The 16158-nt window shown below is 39.2% G+C and overlaps 1 protein-coding gene across 1 annotated transcript in view; it reads left to right on the top strand.

The window, feature by feature from the left end:
* Positions 1-14435, top strand: part of Gldc (glycine decarboxylase) — an 88801-nt gene extending 74366 nt beyond the window's left edge. Inside the window, exons 22-25 of the mRNA XM_026391489.2 lie at positions 8250-8345; positions 11518-11690; positions 12878-12958; positions 13832-14435. Coding sequence (XP_026247274.1) covers positions 8250-8345; positions 11518-11690; positions 12878-12958; positions 13832-13975 — 494 coding nt within the window. The 3' untranslated portion in view covers positions 13976-14435. The remainder of the gene's footprint in view (positions 1-8249; positions 8346-11517; positions 11691-12877; positions 12959-13831) is intronic.
* Positions 14436-16158: the final 1723 nt, after the last annotated feature.

Here is a 16158-nt window from a genome sequence, read left to right as displayed (position 1 = left end):
GCTGGCTTTGAAATCATGATCCTCCAGTCTCAGCCTCCTGAGCCACTGGGATCACAGGCATGCACCACTGTGCCCAGCAAGTATAGAGTTCTTGAAAATAACTTTGGTTTAGTTAATAGTATCACTGTAAGAAGGCTATCCAAGGCACTTAGTCCACACAGCCCATTTCAACAAGGAACACACACCACTGAGAGGTGCGTATACATAATACTATGAGCTGGTTATCACAAAATGCTATATGTCTGCTTCCAAAAAGTGGAGCCGCTCAGATTGGGTAAGGCAGGGTGGAATAGTAGAGAGACCCTTCTGGAAGGAGCTTGTTGAAATGAATCTGGAAGGAAAAGTAGCAGTTAAGATCCCTAGTAAACAGTTACAGGAGCAAGCCAGAGAAGCAAGAGTTGCCTGGGTGGGTGGAGTCTTGGTGGGGGGAAAGGGGAGTGCTACAGGATTCATTAGGAGATTATTACCATAGATCATTAAGACTATGGCAAGGAAGAAAGCTGCTCTTTAGAAGTAGAATTGGTTGGCTGTATTTACTGATTAGTTGAGTAGGAAGAGAAATATTAGGTAAACCTTATAGGCTTACAACAAAAGGTCTAGGTAAGTGGGGGAACAAAGTCACCCTAGAAGTGATGGGAGGTGATGGAACCAAGAGCCACGTAGACATTTAGACACTGGCCATGACCACAGAGTCGAAGAGCAGAGTCTTGGAGAGGAACCCAAGGATGGAGTATGAAGAAATGACAGCAAAACATCTCCAACAGGGTGCAGTCTGTCTGTTTCATTTCTCCAGCACCCATACCCGGCCTGTCACATGCAGTCAACAGATCAATGTGCGTGACAAGGAAAGGGAGACTATAGAGAGTGAGGAGCTGATTTTATTTCGTGAATTCATATTTTTCTACAGCTTTATTGAGGTATAAGTGACAAATCTGATTTTATGAGTTTTTAAAAGAACCTTTGACTTCAATAATTAAGAAGACTTTGGTAAACTGTGAAAGTAGTTTGGGCAAATGGTGAGGCACATACCAGATGGAAATGGAAATAGACTGTTGACGTGGGATTGGGAAGGAGAAGGGAGATGCTTTCGTGCTTTAGAAGTTTGGTAGTGAAAGGGGATTGGGGTGTTTCAACATAAAACTTATATAGTCATGTATTATTTTTAAACAGAAAGCAATATGATTTTAAGCTGCCAGGGGAAAGTCTATGAAGGGAGAGTGAAACTACAATAGAATAATAGATGGGAGAATAGAGTCACCTTGAGTGGGAAAGGCTGAAACGAAGAACCAAGTGGACCTTTGGAACCCTGGCTGTGGCCCTGGAATGAGAGCTGAGCAGACACAGAGCCCAGCAGAGAGAAGCTAGGCACCAGCAGGCCAGATCCAGGCAATAGCAACCAGCCCCCTCCTGGGTTCTTGATTTCTCCAGCCAGGCAGAGTGTACATCTGCACCTGTGATCTTTAATTTAAAGGCAGGTCTCACCTTATAAATATGTATCCAAAGGGGTTGTTTGAGAGTTTGAAAATAGGAAAAAACTAAATATATATAGAAGCTCTGGTTAGGAATGCCCCCCTCTCCCTGGCCCCAGGAGGGGGAAAAAAAAAAAAAGTGGTAGGCAATAAGTTTCTCAACTACATGAGAAGATGCTTCTGAGGTAGGTGCTAAAGAAGCTGCTAGAACTACTAATTAACTGAAATGTAGCTCCTGTGTGATATGTATCTTGCTTGTTGAGCTTTAAGGATTAGCATAAATATTCTTTCTGATTATATAAATAACGTGTATTGTTCAACATGGACATTTTGGAAAATAAAGCATGAAAGAAAATTAAATGGTCCATGCCTCTGTCAGTCAGGCATAGCCAGTTATTAATATTTTTCTATTTTCCTTTATCTTTATTTTACACAATTGGTCATTTATTTTTTTATTATGTATTTAAAGTATTTTTAAGTTGTTGATAGATCTTTATTTATTATTTATTTATATGTGGTGCTGAGAATTAAACCTAGTGCCTCACACTTGCCAGGCAAGTGTGCTATTACTGAGCCCTAGCCCCAGTCCTGGTTGTGTTTAAAACACAGTTTTTAATCCTATTTTTAAACTTCATCTTATATCAAGAGCATTTTCCCATGGCATTAAATATTCTTTGACATTGGCTATGTTGATTCAATTAAAAATTCAGTTTTTATACTATTTTTTAAAATTTTCTCTTACGAGCATTTTCCATGGCATGAAATACTGATTGTTGAAAATGTTAATTTGATTGTATGATGTACCATTATTTGAGTCCCTTTGATAGCTCTGCTGGTGGAGTGGAGGACTATAGAATTTTTACCACATGCACATCAGATAGTGCACTAATCTCTAGGATTTATGAAGAACTAAAAAATCTTAACACCAAAATAACCAAATAACCCAGTCAATAAATGGGCCAATGAACAGACACTTCTCAGAAGATGATATACAATCAATCAACAAATATATGAAAAAATGTTCAACATCTGTAGGAATTAGAGAAATACAAATCAAAACTAAGATTTCATCTCACTCCAGTCATAATGGCCGCTATTAACAATACAAACAACAATAAGTGTTGGGGAGGATGTGGAAAAAAAGGAACACTCATACATTGCTTATGGGACTGCAAATTGGTACAGCCAATATGGAAGCTATATGGAAAATCCTTGGAAACTGGAAATGGAACCACCATTTGACCCAGCTAACCCACTCCTTGGCTTATACCCAAAGGGCTTAAAAACAGCATGCTACAGAAGCTGAGGCTGTAGCTCAGTGGTAAAGTGCTTGCCTTGCATGTGTGAGGCACTGGGTTCATTCCCCAGCACCACATAAAAATAAATTAAGATACTGTGTGTTCATCTACAATGAAATAAATATTAAAAAAACAAACAAACAGCATACTACAGGGACACAGCCACATCAATGTTTATAGCAGCACAATTCACAATAGCTAAACTGTGGAACCAACCTAGATGCCCTTCAGTAGATTAATGGATAAAGAAAATGTCGTATATATACACAATGGAATATTACTCAGCAAAAAAAGAGAACAAAATATGGCATTTGCAGGTAAATGATGAAGCTAGAGAATATAATGCTAAGAGATATTAGCCAATCCCAAAAAACCAAATGCCGAATGATTTCTCTGATTTAAGGATGCTGATCCATAATATGCTATGGGGTGGGTGGGAGGATTAAATGAACTCTAGATAGGGCAAAGGGGAAAAGGGGAGGGATGGGAGAGGATGGAGGGGAAGGGAGGGGGGCATAGGGGTAGGAAAGATGGTGAAATGCGATGGTCAACATTACCCTAAGTACATGTAAGAAGACATGACTCTACTTTGTATGCAACCAGAGATAGGAAAAATTGTGCTCTATATGTGTAATATGAATTGTAATGCATTCTGTTGTCACATATAACAAATCAAAATTAAAAACAAAAAAGAATGAATGTGATTTAAACTGTGTGGGGTGGTTGGCACCCAGCGGGAGAGGGACCATTACAGCCATGTGCTTAGCATTTAAATGACAGCTTTACCATAGGGACTGGCCACACCCCTTCACCACCCTCACCAACTCACTCACTGTCCTGGGGGATTTGTGGTATAAAAAGATAGATGAAATTTCCATTTGTTTTGACATTTTACTCCAGAATTAAATAACAAATAATATTTCTCATTCCAAGCAGAAATAGGAAAAAAACTAAAATAAATAAATTCTCTCTCTCTCTCTCTAAAAAAAAAAAAAGAAATAGATTGGTACAGACTTTATTATCCAATCCCAAAGTTCGTGAAACCAAAGATTGTCTCATATTTGGTCTGGTAAACACATTCAATACACAGTTTGAGGCTTAGTATTTTAGGTCCTAAAAACAATCACCACTGTCCATCCTCTGGGTGCCAAATAGGAATGTTCCCAATAAACACACTGTATTCTAAAATGTCTAATGGCAGTATTAGAAGCCTGCCATTCGTCTTAATCATGTTTACCAGCTCAACCGAAGACTTTGGAATTGTGTCTGACTATGAGGCAATCATTTTAATCAACTCCAGGCTTGCCTTTATACGAGCTGTTTCTTTGCGAGATTTGAATACCAGCTAAACTGCTTGTGATTTTTTGAAACAAGGAAGTAACAGGCAAGCATGGGTGGGGGTGGGGCTGGAGGAGCAGTAGTATGTATTCTGCTAGGATGAGAAAAGAAAGGAATCGCCTCAGGGAAGATGATACATTTTTAAAGGAAGCATTTTAGAAACTTTGCAGGTTTTTGATCTTATGGGAAGTCCTCAGCTCCCTGTGTGAGCTGAATGGAGTTCCCATCAGCAGGAAATAACTTTATTAGTATACCAGTGATTTATTATTTTAGTTTCTTATATGCCTATCTGCCTTTTACCCTTGACAAACCTAACTCTACTTGCAAATTCCTGTCCAGGTGGCCCCTGCTTTGTATTAGGGCCTAGGCTCTTATATCCCCAGTCCAAAGTGACCTTGCTGAGACCAGGGGTCTAGTGTACCTGATTGCATTTTCAGGGAAATAGCCAAATTTAGATTCTATTCATGATGATTCCTGAATTACCACTGAAGAGCTTGAAGGAGCTTTGATTGCCCACCCAAGCTTTTTTTTTTTTTTTGCAAGTAGAATTACAGAATTTTTATTTAAATTTGTTGAATTTACATATTTATTTCAGTTCCACCTGCCCAAAAACTTTAGTTCTTAAGGATACCATCAGAGTTTCTTTGATTTATCACACAAAACATAGACAACAATCTCATTATAATGACATCAACACTATAAACTAACAACAGGTACTATAAACCATTTGAGAGTGAATTGGAAGTCCTCAGAGCTAAACCCCTGGAGATAAGCAAGTCCCTGCTTATAATGACTTGGACTAATTCATCTCAACGTGTTTATGCCATCAGCCTGAAAGACAGTTGTGCTCATTTTTTTTTTCATTTTGGTTTTTTTTTTATTGGTTGTTCACAACATTACAAAGCTCTTAACATATCATATTTCATACATTAGATTGAAGTGGGTTATGAACTCCCAATTTTTACCCCAAATGCAGATTGCAGAATCACGTCGGTTACACATCCACAATTTTACACAATGCCCTATTAGTAACTGTTGTATTCTGCTACCTTTCCTATCTCCTACTACCCCCTCCCCTTCCCTCCCGTCTTCTCTCTCTACCCCATCTAATGTAATTCATTTCTCTCCTTGTTTATTTTCCCATTTCCCTCACAACCTCTTATATGTAATTTTGTATAACAATGAGGGTCTCCCTCCATTTCCATGCAATTTCCCTTTTCTCTCCCTTTCCCTCCCATCTCATGACTCTGTTTAATGTTAATCTTTTCTTTCTTTTTTTTTTTTTCTTTTATTTTTTATTTTTAATGTTAATCTTTTCTTCCTGCTCTTCCTCCCTGCTCTGTTCATAGTTGCTCTCATTATATCAAAGAAGACATTTGGTATTTGTTTTTTAGGGATTGGCTAGCTTCACTAAGCATAATCCCACCCAAGCTTTATAAAATAATTGCCTAATCAGCTCCAATATTCCTAGGTGACCTCTTATTTTAGGGAAGGGGGTTACTGGGAATTGAACCCTGGGGTGCTTTACAACTGAGCTACATGCCCAAAGCCCCCCCCCCCCCCCCCCCCCGTTATTTTTAAAATTTCAAGATGGTCTAAACTGCTCAGGCCTTGCTGAGTTGCTGATATTGGTCTCAAACTTGTGATTCTCTTGCCTGAGCTTCCTAAGACCTTAAGATTACAAATGTGTGTCACCATGATTGACTCCTAGGCAGTTTCTCTGAGGTCATGGGATAAGCAAAGTTCAGTTGCTGCCCTTAAGAAAGGCTTTTGGGGGCTGAGGTTTTGGCTCAGCGGTAGAGTGGTCGCTCGCCTAGCCTGTGTGAGGCCCTGGGTTCAATCCTCAGCACCACATAAAAATAAATAAATAAAATAAAGGCATTGTGTCCAACTACAACTAAAACACAAATATAAAAAAAAAGAGAGAGAGAGAGAAAGAAAGGCTTTATGGAAGCCCTATTTTCCCACAGTATATTCCTTTGTTTTCAGCCTCCCAAGATAATCGGCAGGAGGGGAGGTGGTACCAACAGAACTAAGTCACTTTTCTTTTGCTTTTCCATCATCCACTTTTCTTATCTCTTTCATTTTCCTTTGTCTTAAGCTATAGTTAATTAGGCATAGCTAAAAATAGCTACTTGGTGAAAATGAAAACTTGCACTAATCATTTTATACAGTTTCTACTTCAGATTGTCCTGACTCAACAAAATGCCATAGGAAGTTTATCTTTCTCCTAAAAGTTGCAAAGATGAATATCTTGGTATCTGGTCTCTGATGGCTGCCAAGTTTAAATTTCATCCTTTTTGGGGCTCAAGTAGAGATAGACATGCTGATGTTCCACAAGTTTCCATTTGAATGTAATAGAATATGGATTTAGACAATAACATCTGAACCTCATTTTAAAAATGGAGCTCTTCCCAAACCACTTGGCTGTGGTGGGCCCTCAGCAGATGAAGTCTTGGTATTAGCCTTTGCTAGGTTGGGCTTTCAGCTTTTACAGAACCCTTGCTTGGAAGACTCTCCTCTCCTGCCAACAAGTGATTCCTCTCCCCGTGATGTGCATCACTGCCTTCCTGCTGTCTGCATGTCCTTCACAGCAGTGAGCTTCCATCAGCCTTCTTTTTTCTGTCATTGCCATAGTTTAATGACCTAGTGGCGCCAGAGGTTCAAAGAAAGGGCAAAGGCTGACACTGGACTCTAAAGGTAGGATAGTATAGCAGGGCACTGAAATTAATAGTTGTAAGTAATAGTCTTAAGTATTCTCATGGTGTTCTCCTTGAGCATTCTCCTGGCTATTGCTTTTTGGTACCCCTCCTCCCCTCAAGTTTACTACTACTCATGAATAGAACTTTCTGTTTTTGAATCACATTCTTGACCAATTCACTGTTGTTAGAAAGTGTATTTTAAAAACAAACAGTTTTAGTATATTCAGTGCCTTGGGTTCTCATACTTTCCCCACCCAAACAAAACCAATTCTTTGGTGTTTCTTCAGAGCAGTTCACAGACCATCTGCAGGGGTTGTTAGTGACTGGAGCTATTCTTGACAGGCTTGGGAAGTTTTGTCTGTTCTGCTCATAAGTGGACTCACTATTTCTTTATTTCCTGAGAGTCAGGAAAGCAAGTTGGATACATTATTGTCTCATAATAGAGATTAGAAATTTCTCTTAAGAGAACTCATCAGTTGGTGGACTGTAGAATTTGGGAAGCCCCCAGAAATTTCTGTTTTCAAGTATTAACTCACCTTTTTTTTTTTTTTTTTTGTACTGGGTATTGGACTCAGGGGAATTCAACCATTGAGCCACATCCCCAGCCCTATTTTGTATTTTATTTAGAGACAGGATTTCACTGAGTTGCTTAGCCCCTAGTTTTTGCTGAGGCTGGTTTTGAACTTGTGATCCTCTTTGCCTCAGACTCAGCTGCTGGGATTATAGGCATGTACCACTGGCCTGGCGCCGTAGACTCACTGTTTATTTATTTATTTATTTATTTATTTATTGACAATGGAGGGGTGGTCAGAAGCTCATCTGCGTTCAAATTAGAACAAAGTGAACTGCCCCATGGGGACTATACCTCCCTGCTTCCTTGCCACTTCAGTGTACTGCTTGATAGGACCTATCTCTAATTCTCAGTCTGCATGCTAACACCAAAGCTCTTTTGAAGAATTATATAAAATCCTGTATGTGTCCTATGGGCATATATTTAATATATATTTACACACATCCAGAAGAAACTGTTAGTCCATGTTGAGGGTAAAGTTGCTAAAAAAAAAAAGTCTGTGTGGATCTTTGGCTCTAGAAATATTTTGTTTAAAAGGATCAGGACTACAATGTTATATTTAACTATTGCAAGTAGATTTTAGGTCCTCAGAGTAGAAATAATCTCATCTCCTTATACCTCCTGCTGAATGTTCCAGTAATGCCTCCCACTTCCCATCAGCTGTGATCAGGCTCATGGGTGGGTAGTAAAATAAAATCAGACACACATGTAATTAAAGTCAATGAATTCTTCATTGCCAGCTATAAACTTACCAAGTGCTCATAGCTTCTTGGTCCTCATTAATATGCAGAAAGAGCTAAATTATTTGTTTGGGCAAAACAAGCTGATGCTAATCTTGAAGTGAAACAATTTTTTTTTTTCCCCTGAACAGGTTTTGTGGCTCATGAGTTTATTTTGGACACAAGACCCTTCAAAAAGTCAGCAAATATTGATGCTGTGGATGTGGCCAAGAGGCTTCAAGATTATGGTAAGTGGACTTAGGCTAAGTAGCTTCTGACATTCATGCAGATGTCCCTTCTGGCTATAGACCAGTTCCTCAAAGCACAAATGGAATGTTCAGGCACCACAGTATCCTTATTCATGGGATAAATGGGGAGTTTAGGGTTATTGGCAACCTTTAATAATGAAAAAATTTTCTTCTATTGCTGCACTCCTGCCCTTTGAAAGACATTAAAACATGCCTCTTGGATGCATCAGAGCCAAGAAAGGGAGTCATGATAGTTAGATTTTCAAATCCCAAAGAAAAGGATTATTATTTCTTATAAATTCCTACTTCTCTCCCATTCCTATTAAATACGGGGTCCATGAAAAGGTAAGCTGGTGGAACAGGGAAGGAAGCAGAGCAGGTGACCTATAGAAGTGTTAAGAGACACATAGCTCTGGAGTTACACAACCACTGTGGCCAAGGCATAGCTGTTGCAGCTGCTTCTGGAAATGAAGAAATAGGTGATATGCTTTTCACAAAAACTCAGCTTTCTCCAAAGTATTTTGAGAAGCATGGATCCCTTATTCGCCACATCCTCATTATAATTACATTTTCTTAGTGACACTATGAATAATATCAAGGATCCTTCAACTCACAGAAAGGCTAAGGTGGGGAGAACTTTGCCTTTGGAGGGATGTGAAGAGCGTCTGAATTTTAATGTCTTGTTTTAAGAAGGAATGTGAAAATTTTAGTAGTTTTGCTATTACATCATAATGGGAGTCCTGCATGTATGATTAACTCCTCTCGAATGATATTATGTAGAATTACACTGATAATAGATGGAAAAACCAAAGAAAGCTGTTATCAATAAAATTAGCAACTGTATCTCCCATTACCTGATAGTAGAACTCTGTTCCTCTGATTCACTCACCCAGCCAGGGATTAGCAACTGTATCTCCCATTACCTGATAGTAGAACTCTGTTCCTCTGATTCATTCACCCAGCCATGGGTTGAGTAATAGCCAGTTGAGATGAAGATTTTCAATTCTTGCATGCATTGTTTACATCCCACACCTAATTACACCACATCAACAGAGAAAAGTCTGAGAGGTAGCAACTGATGTCACAAGTCACTGTGTCCAAGTCATATTTTCTCTTCCAACTTGGATACTATTTTGATGTTTGATAGAATTTCCATACTTGTCCAAAGCTCAGGTTCCTCAGCACTCAGCACATGTGTTAATAAATGAGAGTTGGGGAAAAAAAATGAGTTGGAGCTAGGTGCAGTGGCATATGCCTGTAATCCCAGTGGCCAGGAGGCTGAGGCAGGAGGATCAAGAGTACGAAGCCAGCCTTAGCAAAGTGAGGTGTTAAGCAACTCAGTGAGACCCTGTCTCTAAATAAAATACAAAATAGGGCTGGGGATGTGGCTCAGTGGTCAAGTGCCCCTGAGTTCAATCCTTGGTATTGCCCTTCCCCACCAAAAAAAAAAAAAAAAAATTTTGAGTTGGAAAATGAAATTAATAACACAGGTTCTGATCTTAGCCATAAACACTGAATCTGGATTTAATCTATATATTTTACAAGTGCCCACTGTCTCTTTTCAGACAAGTTTGGGCTATACTGTCTTAGGCCAAACTAATTATCAGATTCATTTTCAGAATCTAAGATTCAGCTCCTACCCTGGACTTCCTGAACCAAGGTCTAGATCCAGAAATGTCCTCCGAAAACATCTCTGCCAGTTCCAGATATGGAGACCACTAAAAATGTTGGACTGAATTTGCTCACACAGTAAATTGAGGGTAGACTTCAATGAATCAGATTATTATTAAAAAATAAATAGTCCTTTATTAGCTGGGTGACACAAGTGTATGCATTTGTTAAAACTCATTAAAGGTACAGTTAAGATTGTGCATTTTATTGAAGATTTTCTCAAAAATGTGTGACTAAATATTGAATTCTAGTTAATGAAATGCATATTGAAATATTAGAGAGCTAAGTATACTGATGATTGCAATGCATCAAAAATAAGCTGGATGAATGTGATAAAGCAAACATTATAGAATCCAGGTGATAGGTATTTGGGTACTCACCTACAGTGCTTTCAAATTATCTGTATGTTTGAAAATTTTTATAATAAAATGTTGGGAACATAAATCTTTAAGATATGCAGACATTACTATAACATTCCACATCATTAACGAATGCCAGAATTGGGGATCCACTGAACTCTGGGGCAAGATTAGTTGACAGGTGTTAATCAGCCTTGGAGTTACTCTTTGTCTTTTAAAATTCTCACAGAGGGGCTGAGAATGTAGCTCAGTGGAGGAGTGCACAGGTAGCATGCACATGGCTCTGGGTTCCATTCCCCAGCACCACCTTCAAAATTTTTTATTATTTTTTTCCACAGAAAAATGTAAAAATGTTGTTTGCTTTTGTTCAGGAAATCTTTTGTTAATATTATTGATTCATCTTACGTATAAAAACCTTTTGGAAACAGAAACACCTCATGCTGCATTCATGCTTTCCCTGTACTGACCAAGTCTCAGTTTCCTCACTTATAAAAATGGGGACAATATGTAACTTAAATTTGTATAGGCTATATTTTTATTTCTCTTAATTGTAAGTAAGGTATGATCATTGCAGAAAGGTGTTTTTTTTTGGGGGGGAAGGGGGATGTGCGCGTGTGTATGTGCATGCTGGGGATAATCCATGGCCTTGTGAATGCTCAGCACATGCTCTACTACAGAGCTATATCCACAGTCTCAAAGAGCCTAAAACACAAAATGAAACCTGGTGATAACCTCTGTTAACATTAGTATTTGTCTTTTTTGTTGTCATTTTACCAAAGTGGGGTAATAAGTAACTTTTTTTTTTCACACCTAATTTTGAAGTTTTACCCAATTTAACAAATATGAATTTATATATTTTTGAATGCTTTACAGTTATTGTATGGGTGTCCTGTAAAATTTATTTAGCCAATTCCTATTGCTGGAAATTAGCTTATATCCTAAGTTTTTCTTTGAATAACTGTGCTAAGATGAATTTCCATGTATATATGTGTGTGTGTGTACCCATGTATATGTGCAGTATGTATGTGTATACATGTAGAGATGCATGTATGTATGCACACATTTATTTGATGATTTCCTTTGGGTAAATTATAAGGGGAGGCCAAAGTAAGTGAGGCAAGTTCTTCTATCTCCCTTTTCAGGATTTCATGCCCCCACCATGTCCTGGCCTGTGGCAGGAACCCTCATGGTTGAGCCCACTGAGTCAGAAGACAAGGCAGAGCTGGACAGATTCTGTGATGCCATGATCAACATTCGGCAGGAAATTGCTGACATTGAAGAGGGCCGCATCGACCCTAGGGTCAATCCATTAAAGGTGCGTTAGCGCTGATACTTTATTCAGATGTCCCATAGAGTAGGAAATGGTGTCTGGACAGTCTGCTGGCAACTACTGAACTCTCATCTGAAGTTAGTCTTGCCTAGAATAAGATAATTCTTCTGAGAAGGTGTACTCCATTTCTTGAGCAAACTGATTCCTCGGATATAATGTTGGGGTGGGAGCTACATACCTACATGTACCCAACTGATTGCCAAAGGAGGCAGTGGATACTGAAGGACTTGAAGCATTCTTATCCTTCTAAGTCTCTCATGCATTGTAGTGAGATGATGGCATAAATCAGAAGTAAGTGCATAAATTCTAACTGTATAAACACAAATTCTTGTATTGGAACAGTGGCCTCTGAGAACATTTGATCTTGCCCTGGATGTTTTACAGTGTATACGAGCCATATTGGAGAAAAGTTTGTTAGGCATTACCCTACCTCTTCTATAGCATGTTAATTTTATATCTGGTTAGGGTCTTAAGTTTTGGTTAGGTCCAGACATTGGGCTGGAGAACCATGAATGGAACATACCATGAAGGCTATGGTTGTGTCTCCGTGGCTCTAAGGTGGAAAACAAGGAACTAAAGCAAGTTGGCATGTAGGGGCCACTGCCTAAGAGAAGGCAGGCCCTTGCTAAATGTGAGGAATATATTTTTACTGTCATTTCTTTTTTCTCCCCAGATATTGATTTTTCCAGGATTTAGGCTATTTTTAAAAATGGCAATAGATATCTCAAAGATCATGATACTGAGACAGAAACAGATAGAGAATGGTTCTCAAAGATTGATAAGTTTAAAAATGAGCCAAATTGTGTTATATGCTGTTTATTAATGTGTAGTCCATGTTAAAAACATGAGACTGATAAGCACTACATTCAGGACAGTGATTATCACTGACGAGGAGAGCAAGCAATGAGTTGCAGAGGGGAGTTACAGCTTTAACTATGTAATGTCTTAGTTTAAAAGGTGAAGCAAGTATGAAAAAATGTTCATGTCACCTTGCTGGGTGGTAGATATGCTTATTATTACCTACCCTTCTAATAATTGAAATATCTCATCAAAAAATTTCCTATCCCCCAAATTGAAAGACAACTCCTCTCTGGGCTTCCAGGAGAAGCTCGATGACTGTGGCGTAGAGCAGAAGGCAGTGCACTGCTGACTGTCATCCTTGTCTCTCTCAGATGTCTCCACACTCCTTGACCTGTGTTACATCCTCCCACTGGGATCGTCCATATTCCAGAGAGGTGGCGGCATTCCCACTTGTAAGTTCTCCTCTGAAGCTGAATGTGGCAATTGCGTTGGTGTTTACTTTCCTAAGCCACATCTCCTGAAGGATCCCTTTCCTACAGCCTCATTAGAGAAACCCTATATGGCACACCTTGTGATAGGTGGGTCGTGATGAACACAGGGCAAAGGCCCTGGCTTTCAGTGCCTGAGGTCAGAAGCAGGACATTCACCACAGGTTTGGAACCCACAGTAACAGAGGTACAGGAAGAAAGCTGAATATTAGGGGATCTCTGTGATTAACATGTTTTCTACTGCCATTCAACAAAAAATGGACCCAAGTGCACTCTGTCTTCTTACAGATTTTATGAAAAAGGTACTCTGTAGTCTTTTGGGAGTAACATAGAGACAAGGCTCAAATGTTGGAATTTTTTTTTTTTTTTAATGCATTACCGGGGATTGAATCCAAGGGGCATCCTACCACTGAGCTACAGCCCCAGTCCCAGACAGGTTTTTGCTATGTTCTGAGGCTGGCTTGCTAATCTCTTGCCTCAGCCTCAAGTTGTGGGATTACAGGATATACCACTTCTAAGGCAAAAGTTGAAGTTTTTGGAGGGGTACTGGGGATTGGACCTAGAGAGCAACATACCAGCCCTTTTTATGTTGTATTTTGAGGTGGGGCCTCTCTAAGTTGCATAGGGCCTTGCTAAGTTGTTGAGGCTGACCTTGAATTTGTGATCCTCCTGTCTTAGCCTCCTGAGTTCCTGGGATTATAGGTGTGCACCACTGCACTGGATGTTTGTTGTTGTTGTTTTTGACAGAATAGCTTTTAGTACTTGTTGGGCTAATAGTATTTTGGGCTGTGGGAATATCTTTGCACCTCTAGTATTTTCATCTTTTGTCCTTTCCAGCCCTTTGTGAAACCAGAGAACAAATTCTGGCCAACCATTGCCCGGATTGATGACATATATGGAGATCAGCATCTGTTCTGTACCTGCCCACCCATGGAAGTTTATGAGTCCCCATTTTCTGAACAGAAGAGAGCTTCTTCTTAATATTCTCTCCCTGCTACCAAGTTGATGTCTCTCCCTGGAGCATTTGATAAGCAATAAATATTTCATCTCCCACCCAGGCTCAAGTAAGGGTTTTATGTACTTTATATTTTTGTAATCTCTCTCAAGGTTAATGTAAATACAGTTAGCATAGTGAGTGGCAGCTGACTGTTGGAAGTCTGGTTTTTTTGCTTCAATATTCTGTATCCAGTTGATTGGAAGCCATTTATTTTTTTGCATAGAAAAATTTGTGCTAGGAACTTTTTCAATGTGGCAAGTTTGCAGAAGTTAGAGGCTTTACTGGAAATTCAATAGTCACATTTTTGTTCCAAATAAGTCCTCATGGACTATGCCATCTGTGGGAAATCCCAGGGCAAATGTTTACATTTTATATCCACTGAAGAACTTTTTTCCTGACTAATTTGCCTAATCTGTAATAGCATTTAAGTGTGTTCATTTTCTGTCTGGGTTTTTTTTATCTGCATTTATTAGTATTCTAATAAACAATTCAATTTGAAGAATGCCCTCCATTTTATAATTTTACCCCATCACACTGCAGATTCAGCGGGAACTTAAGTGTAACAAGAGTACTCAACCCAACAGCCATAGTTATATTATCTGTTTTGCCTTTGGCTAAAGAAACCTTGCTTGTCCTGATCACCATTGAAGGTTACTTTGGCCCTTTAGAATTGTGTTGGGATGCATGTAACTAAAACTCAAGTACAGAATTTCAATTTAAATTTTTAAGTCCAGAGCTAACCAGCCAAGGGCTGATGTTCTGTCAGTCTTGCTGTTCTGCCTGCCTTTACATTTCAAAATGATTACTGCACATCCAGGTATCACATAGCCCTTTAAGATAGGAATGAGGGGAAAGAGCAAAAGGCACGTTCTATCGAAGTTTTGTCTCTTTTGAAGTGCTTTTCAAGAAGTTCCATCTAGGAACTCCTTACTTTTAACCGGTCAGCATTGTTTCAGATCACCACTCCTAACTACAAGGGACTAAGGGGAGGTCTTTTACCTGGGCACCCTACTACCCCAGACAAAATCAGCAGTTTGTGAAAGGAAAGGGGAATAGGTTTTGGGTAGGCAACTAGCATGCCTGCCATGACTTTCTCCCCCAAAAAGCAAATATTTGAGGTGCTCTTGATAATTATCAAGTACTTGCTCTAACACCGATTTCTTGGTTCCTCCTCTGGTTACTCCAACAACTACTCAGTATCACTAATGATCTGGACAAAAGGTCTGAGTGCCCTATTGAATTCTCTCCAAGTAGGCCACACTTAAAAAGTTTGTAAAACAATGTTAGCCTAACAAAGTAGTCAAGAAACAATAGGTTCCATGGTTTCTTTTTTATATGGTAATTAATATTTAATTACATCTCAGTTACAATTCTAGGTGAAGTGTTTGAAATATCTCATTTGAAAACTTTTCCACTTTTACCTAAGGGAGGTATGGAGAGATGTTCTTGGACATAAGCTGGTGTGGCCTAGGCTGACCAGCTCTAGCGCTTGTCAGCCCAAACAGGATATGACACTGTTATGGTGACTGCAAACTTGGAACCTTTGCCCTTCCTGAGCAGAAAACTGTTTTCTCAATACAGGTTAGCCATCAGGGCATGCAGCAGCTCCTTCTCAGGAAGTACCAGTAAATGAAAATAAATAATTGAAGCAAAGAGTGGTTCTTTTCTATTTTGTCAAAGTATTTGTAGTTGAGGGTCAAAGTTTTTTCCACAACTGGCCATCCAACTGGTCATGCCTCTAGAATGTATCAGAGGCAAATGCTGGTAGTTAAGGGTATCAAAGTGAACCATATGTCCTTCATTATTAAATCACTCACATATTTACTTAATGGTTGTGCCACTCTTTCCCACCTTGGGTCCTGGCTCATATGACATCTTCTACTTGGAGCACTCTCCTCAGCCACTTTTGCGTGATTCCTGTTCACTTTGCATGTTTCAGCATGGAGGATCTGTTTGTTCATTACTGTAAATGTAGGAGGTATGATTAATGTTGAGCGTATTTGTGGGTGTCAATGATTGATTTTCTTACTGTGGCATCTTTTTTCCCTTTCTTTCTCTTCAGACTTTTTTTTTAATATGCAGCACTGAGAATTGAGCCCAGAGCTTCACATATGCGATGCAAGCACTCTGCCACTGAGCCACAATCCCAACCCTTTTCTTCTGTTCA

This window comes from Urocitellus parryii, chromosome 4 (assembly GCF_045843805.1).
Source record: "Urocitellus parryii isolate mUroPar1 chromosome 4, mUroPar1.hap1, whole genome shotgun sequence".
Taxonomy (NCBI): Eukaryota; Metazoa; Chordata; class Mammalia; order Rodentia; family Sciuridae; genus Urocitellus; species Urocitellus parryii.
Note: the sequence above shows the minus strand (reverse complement) of the source record. Positions and strands in the feature narration are given on the sequence as shown.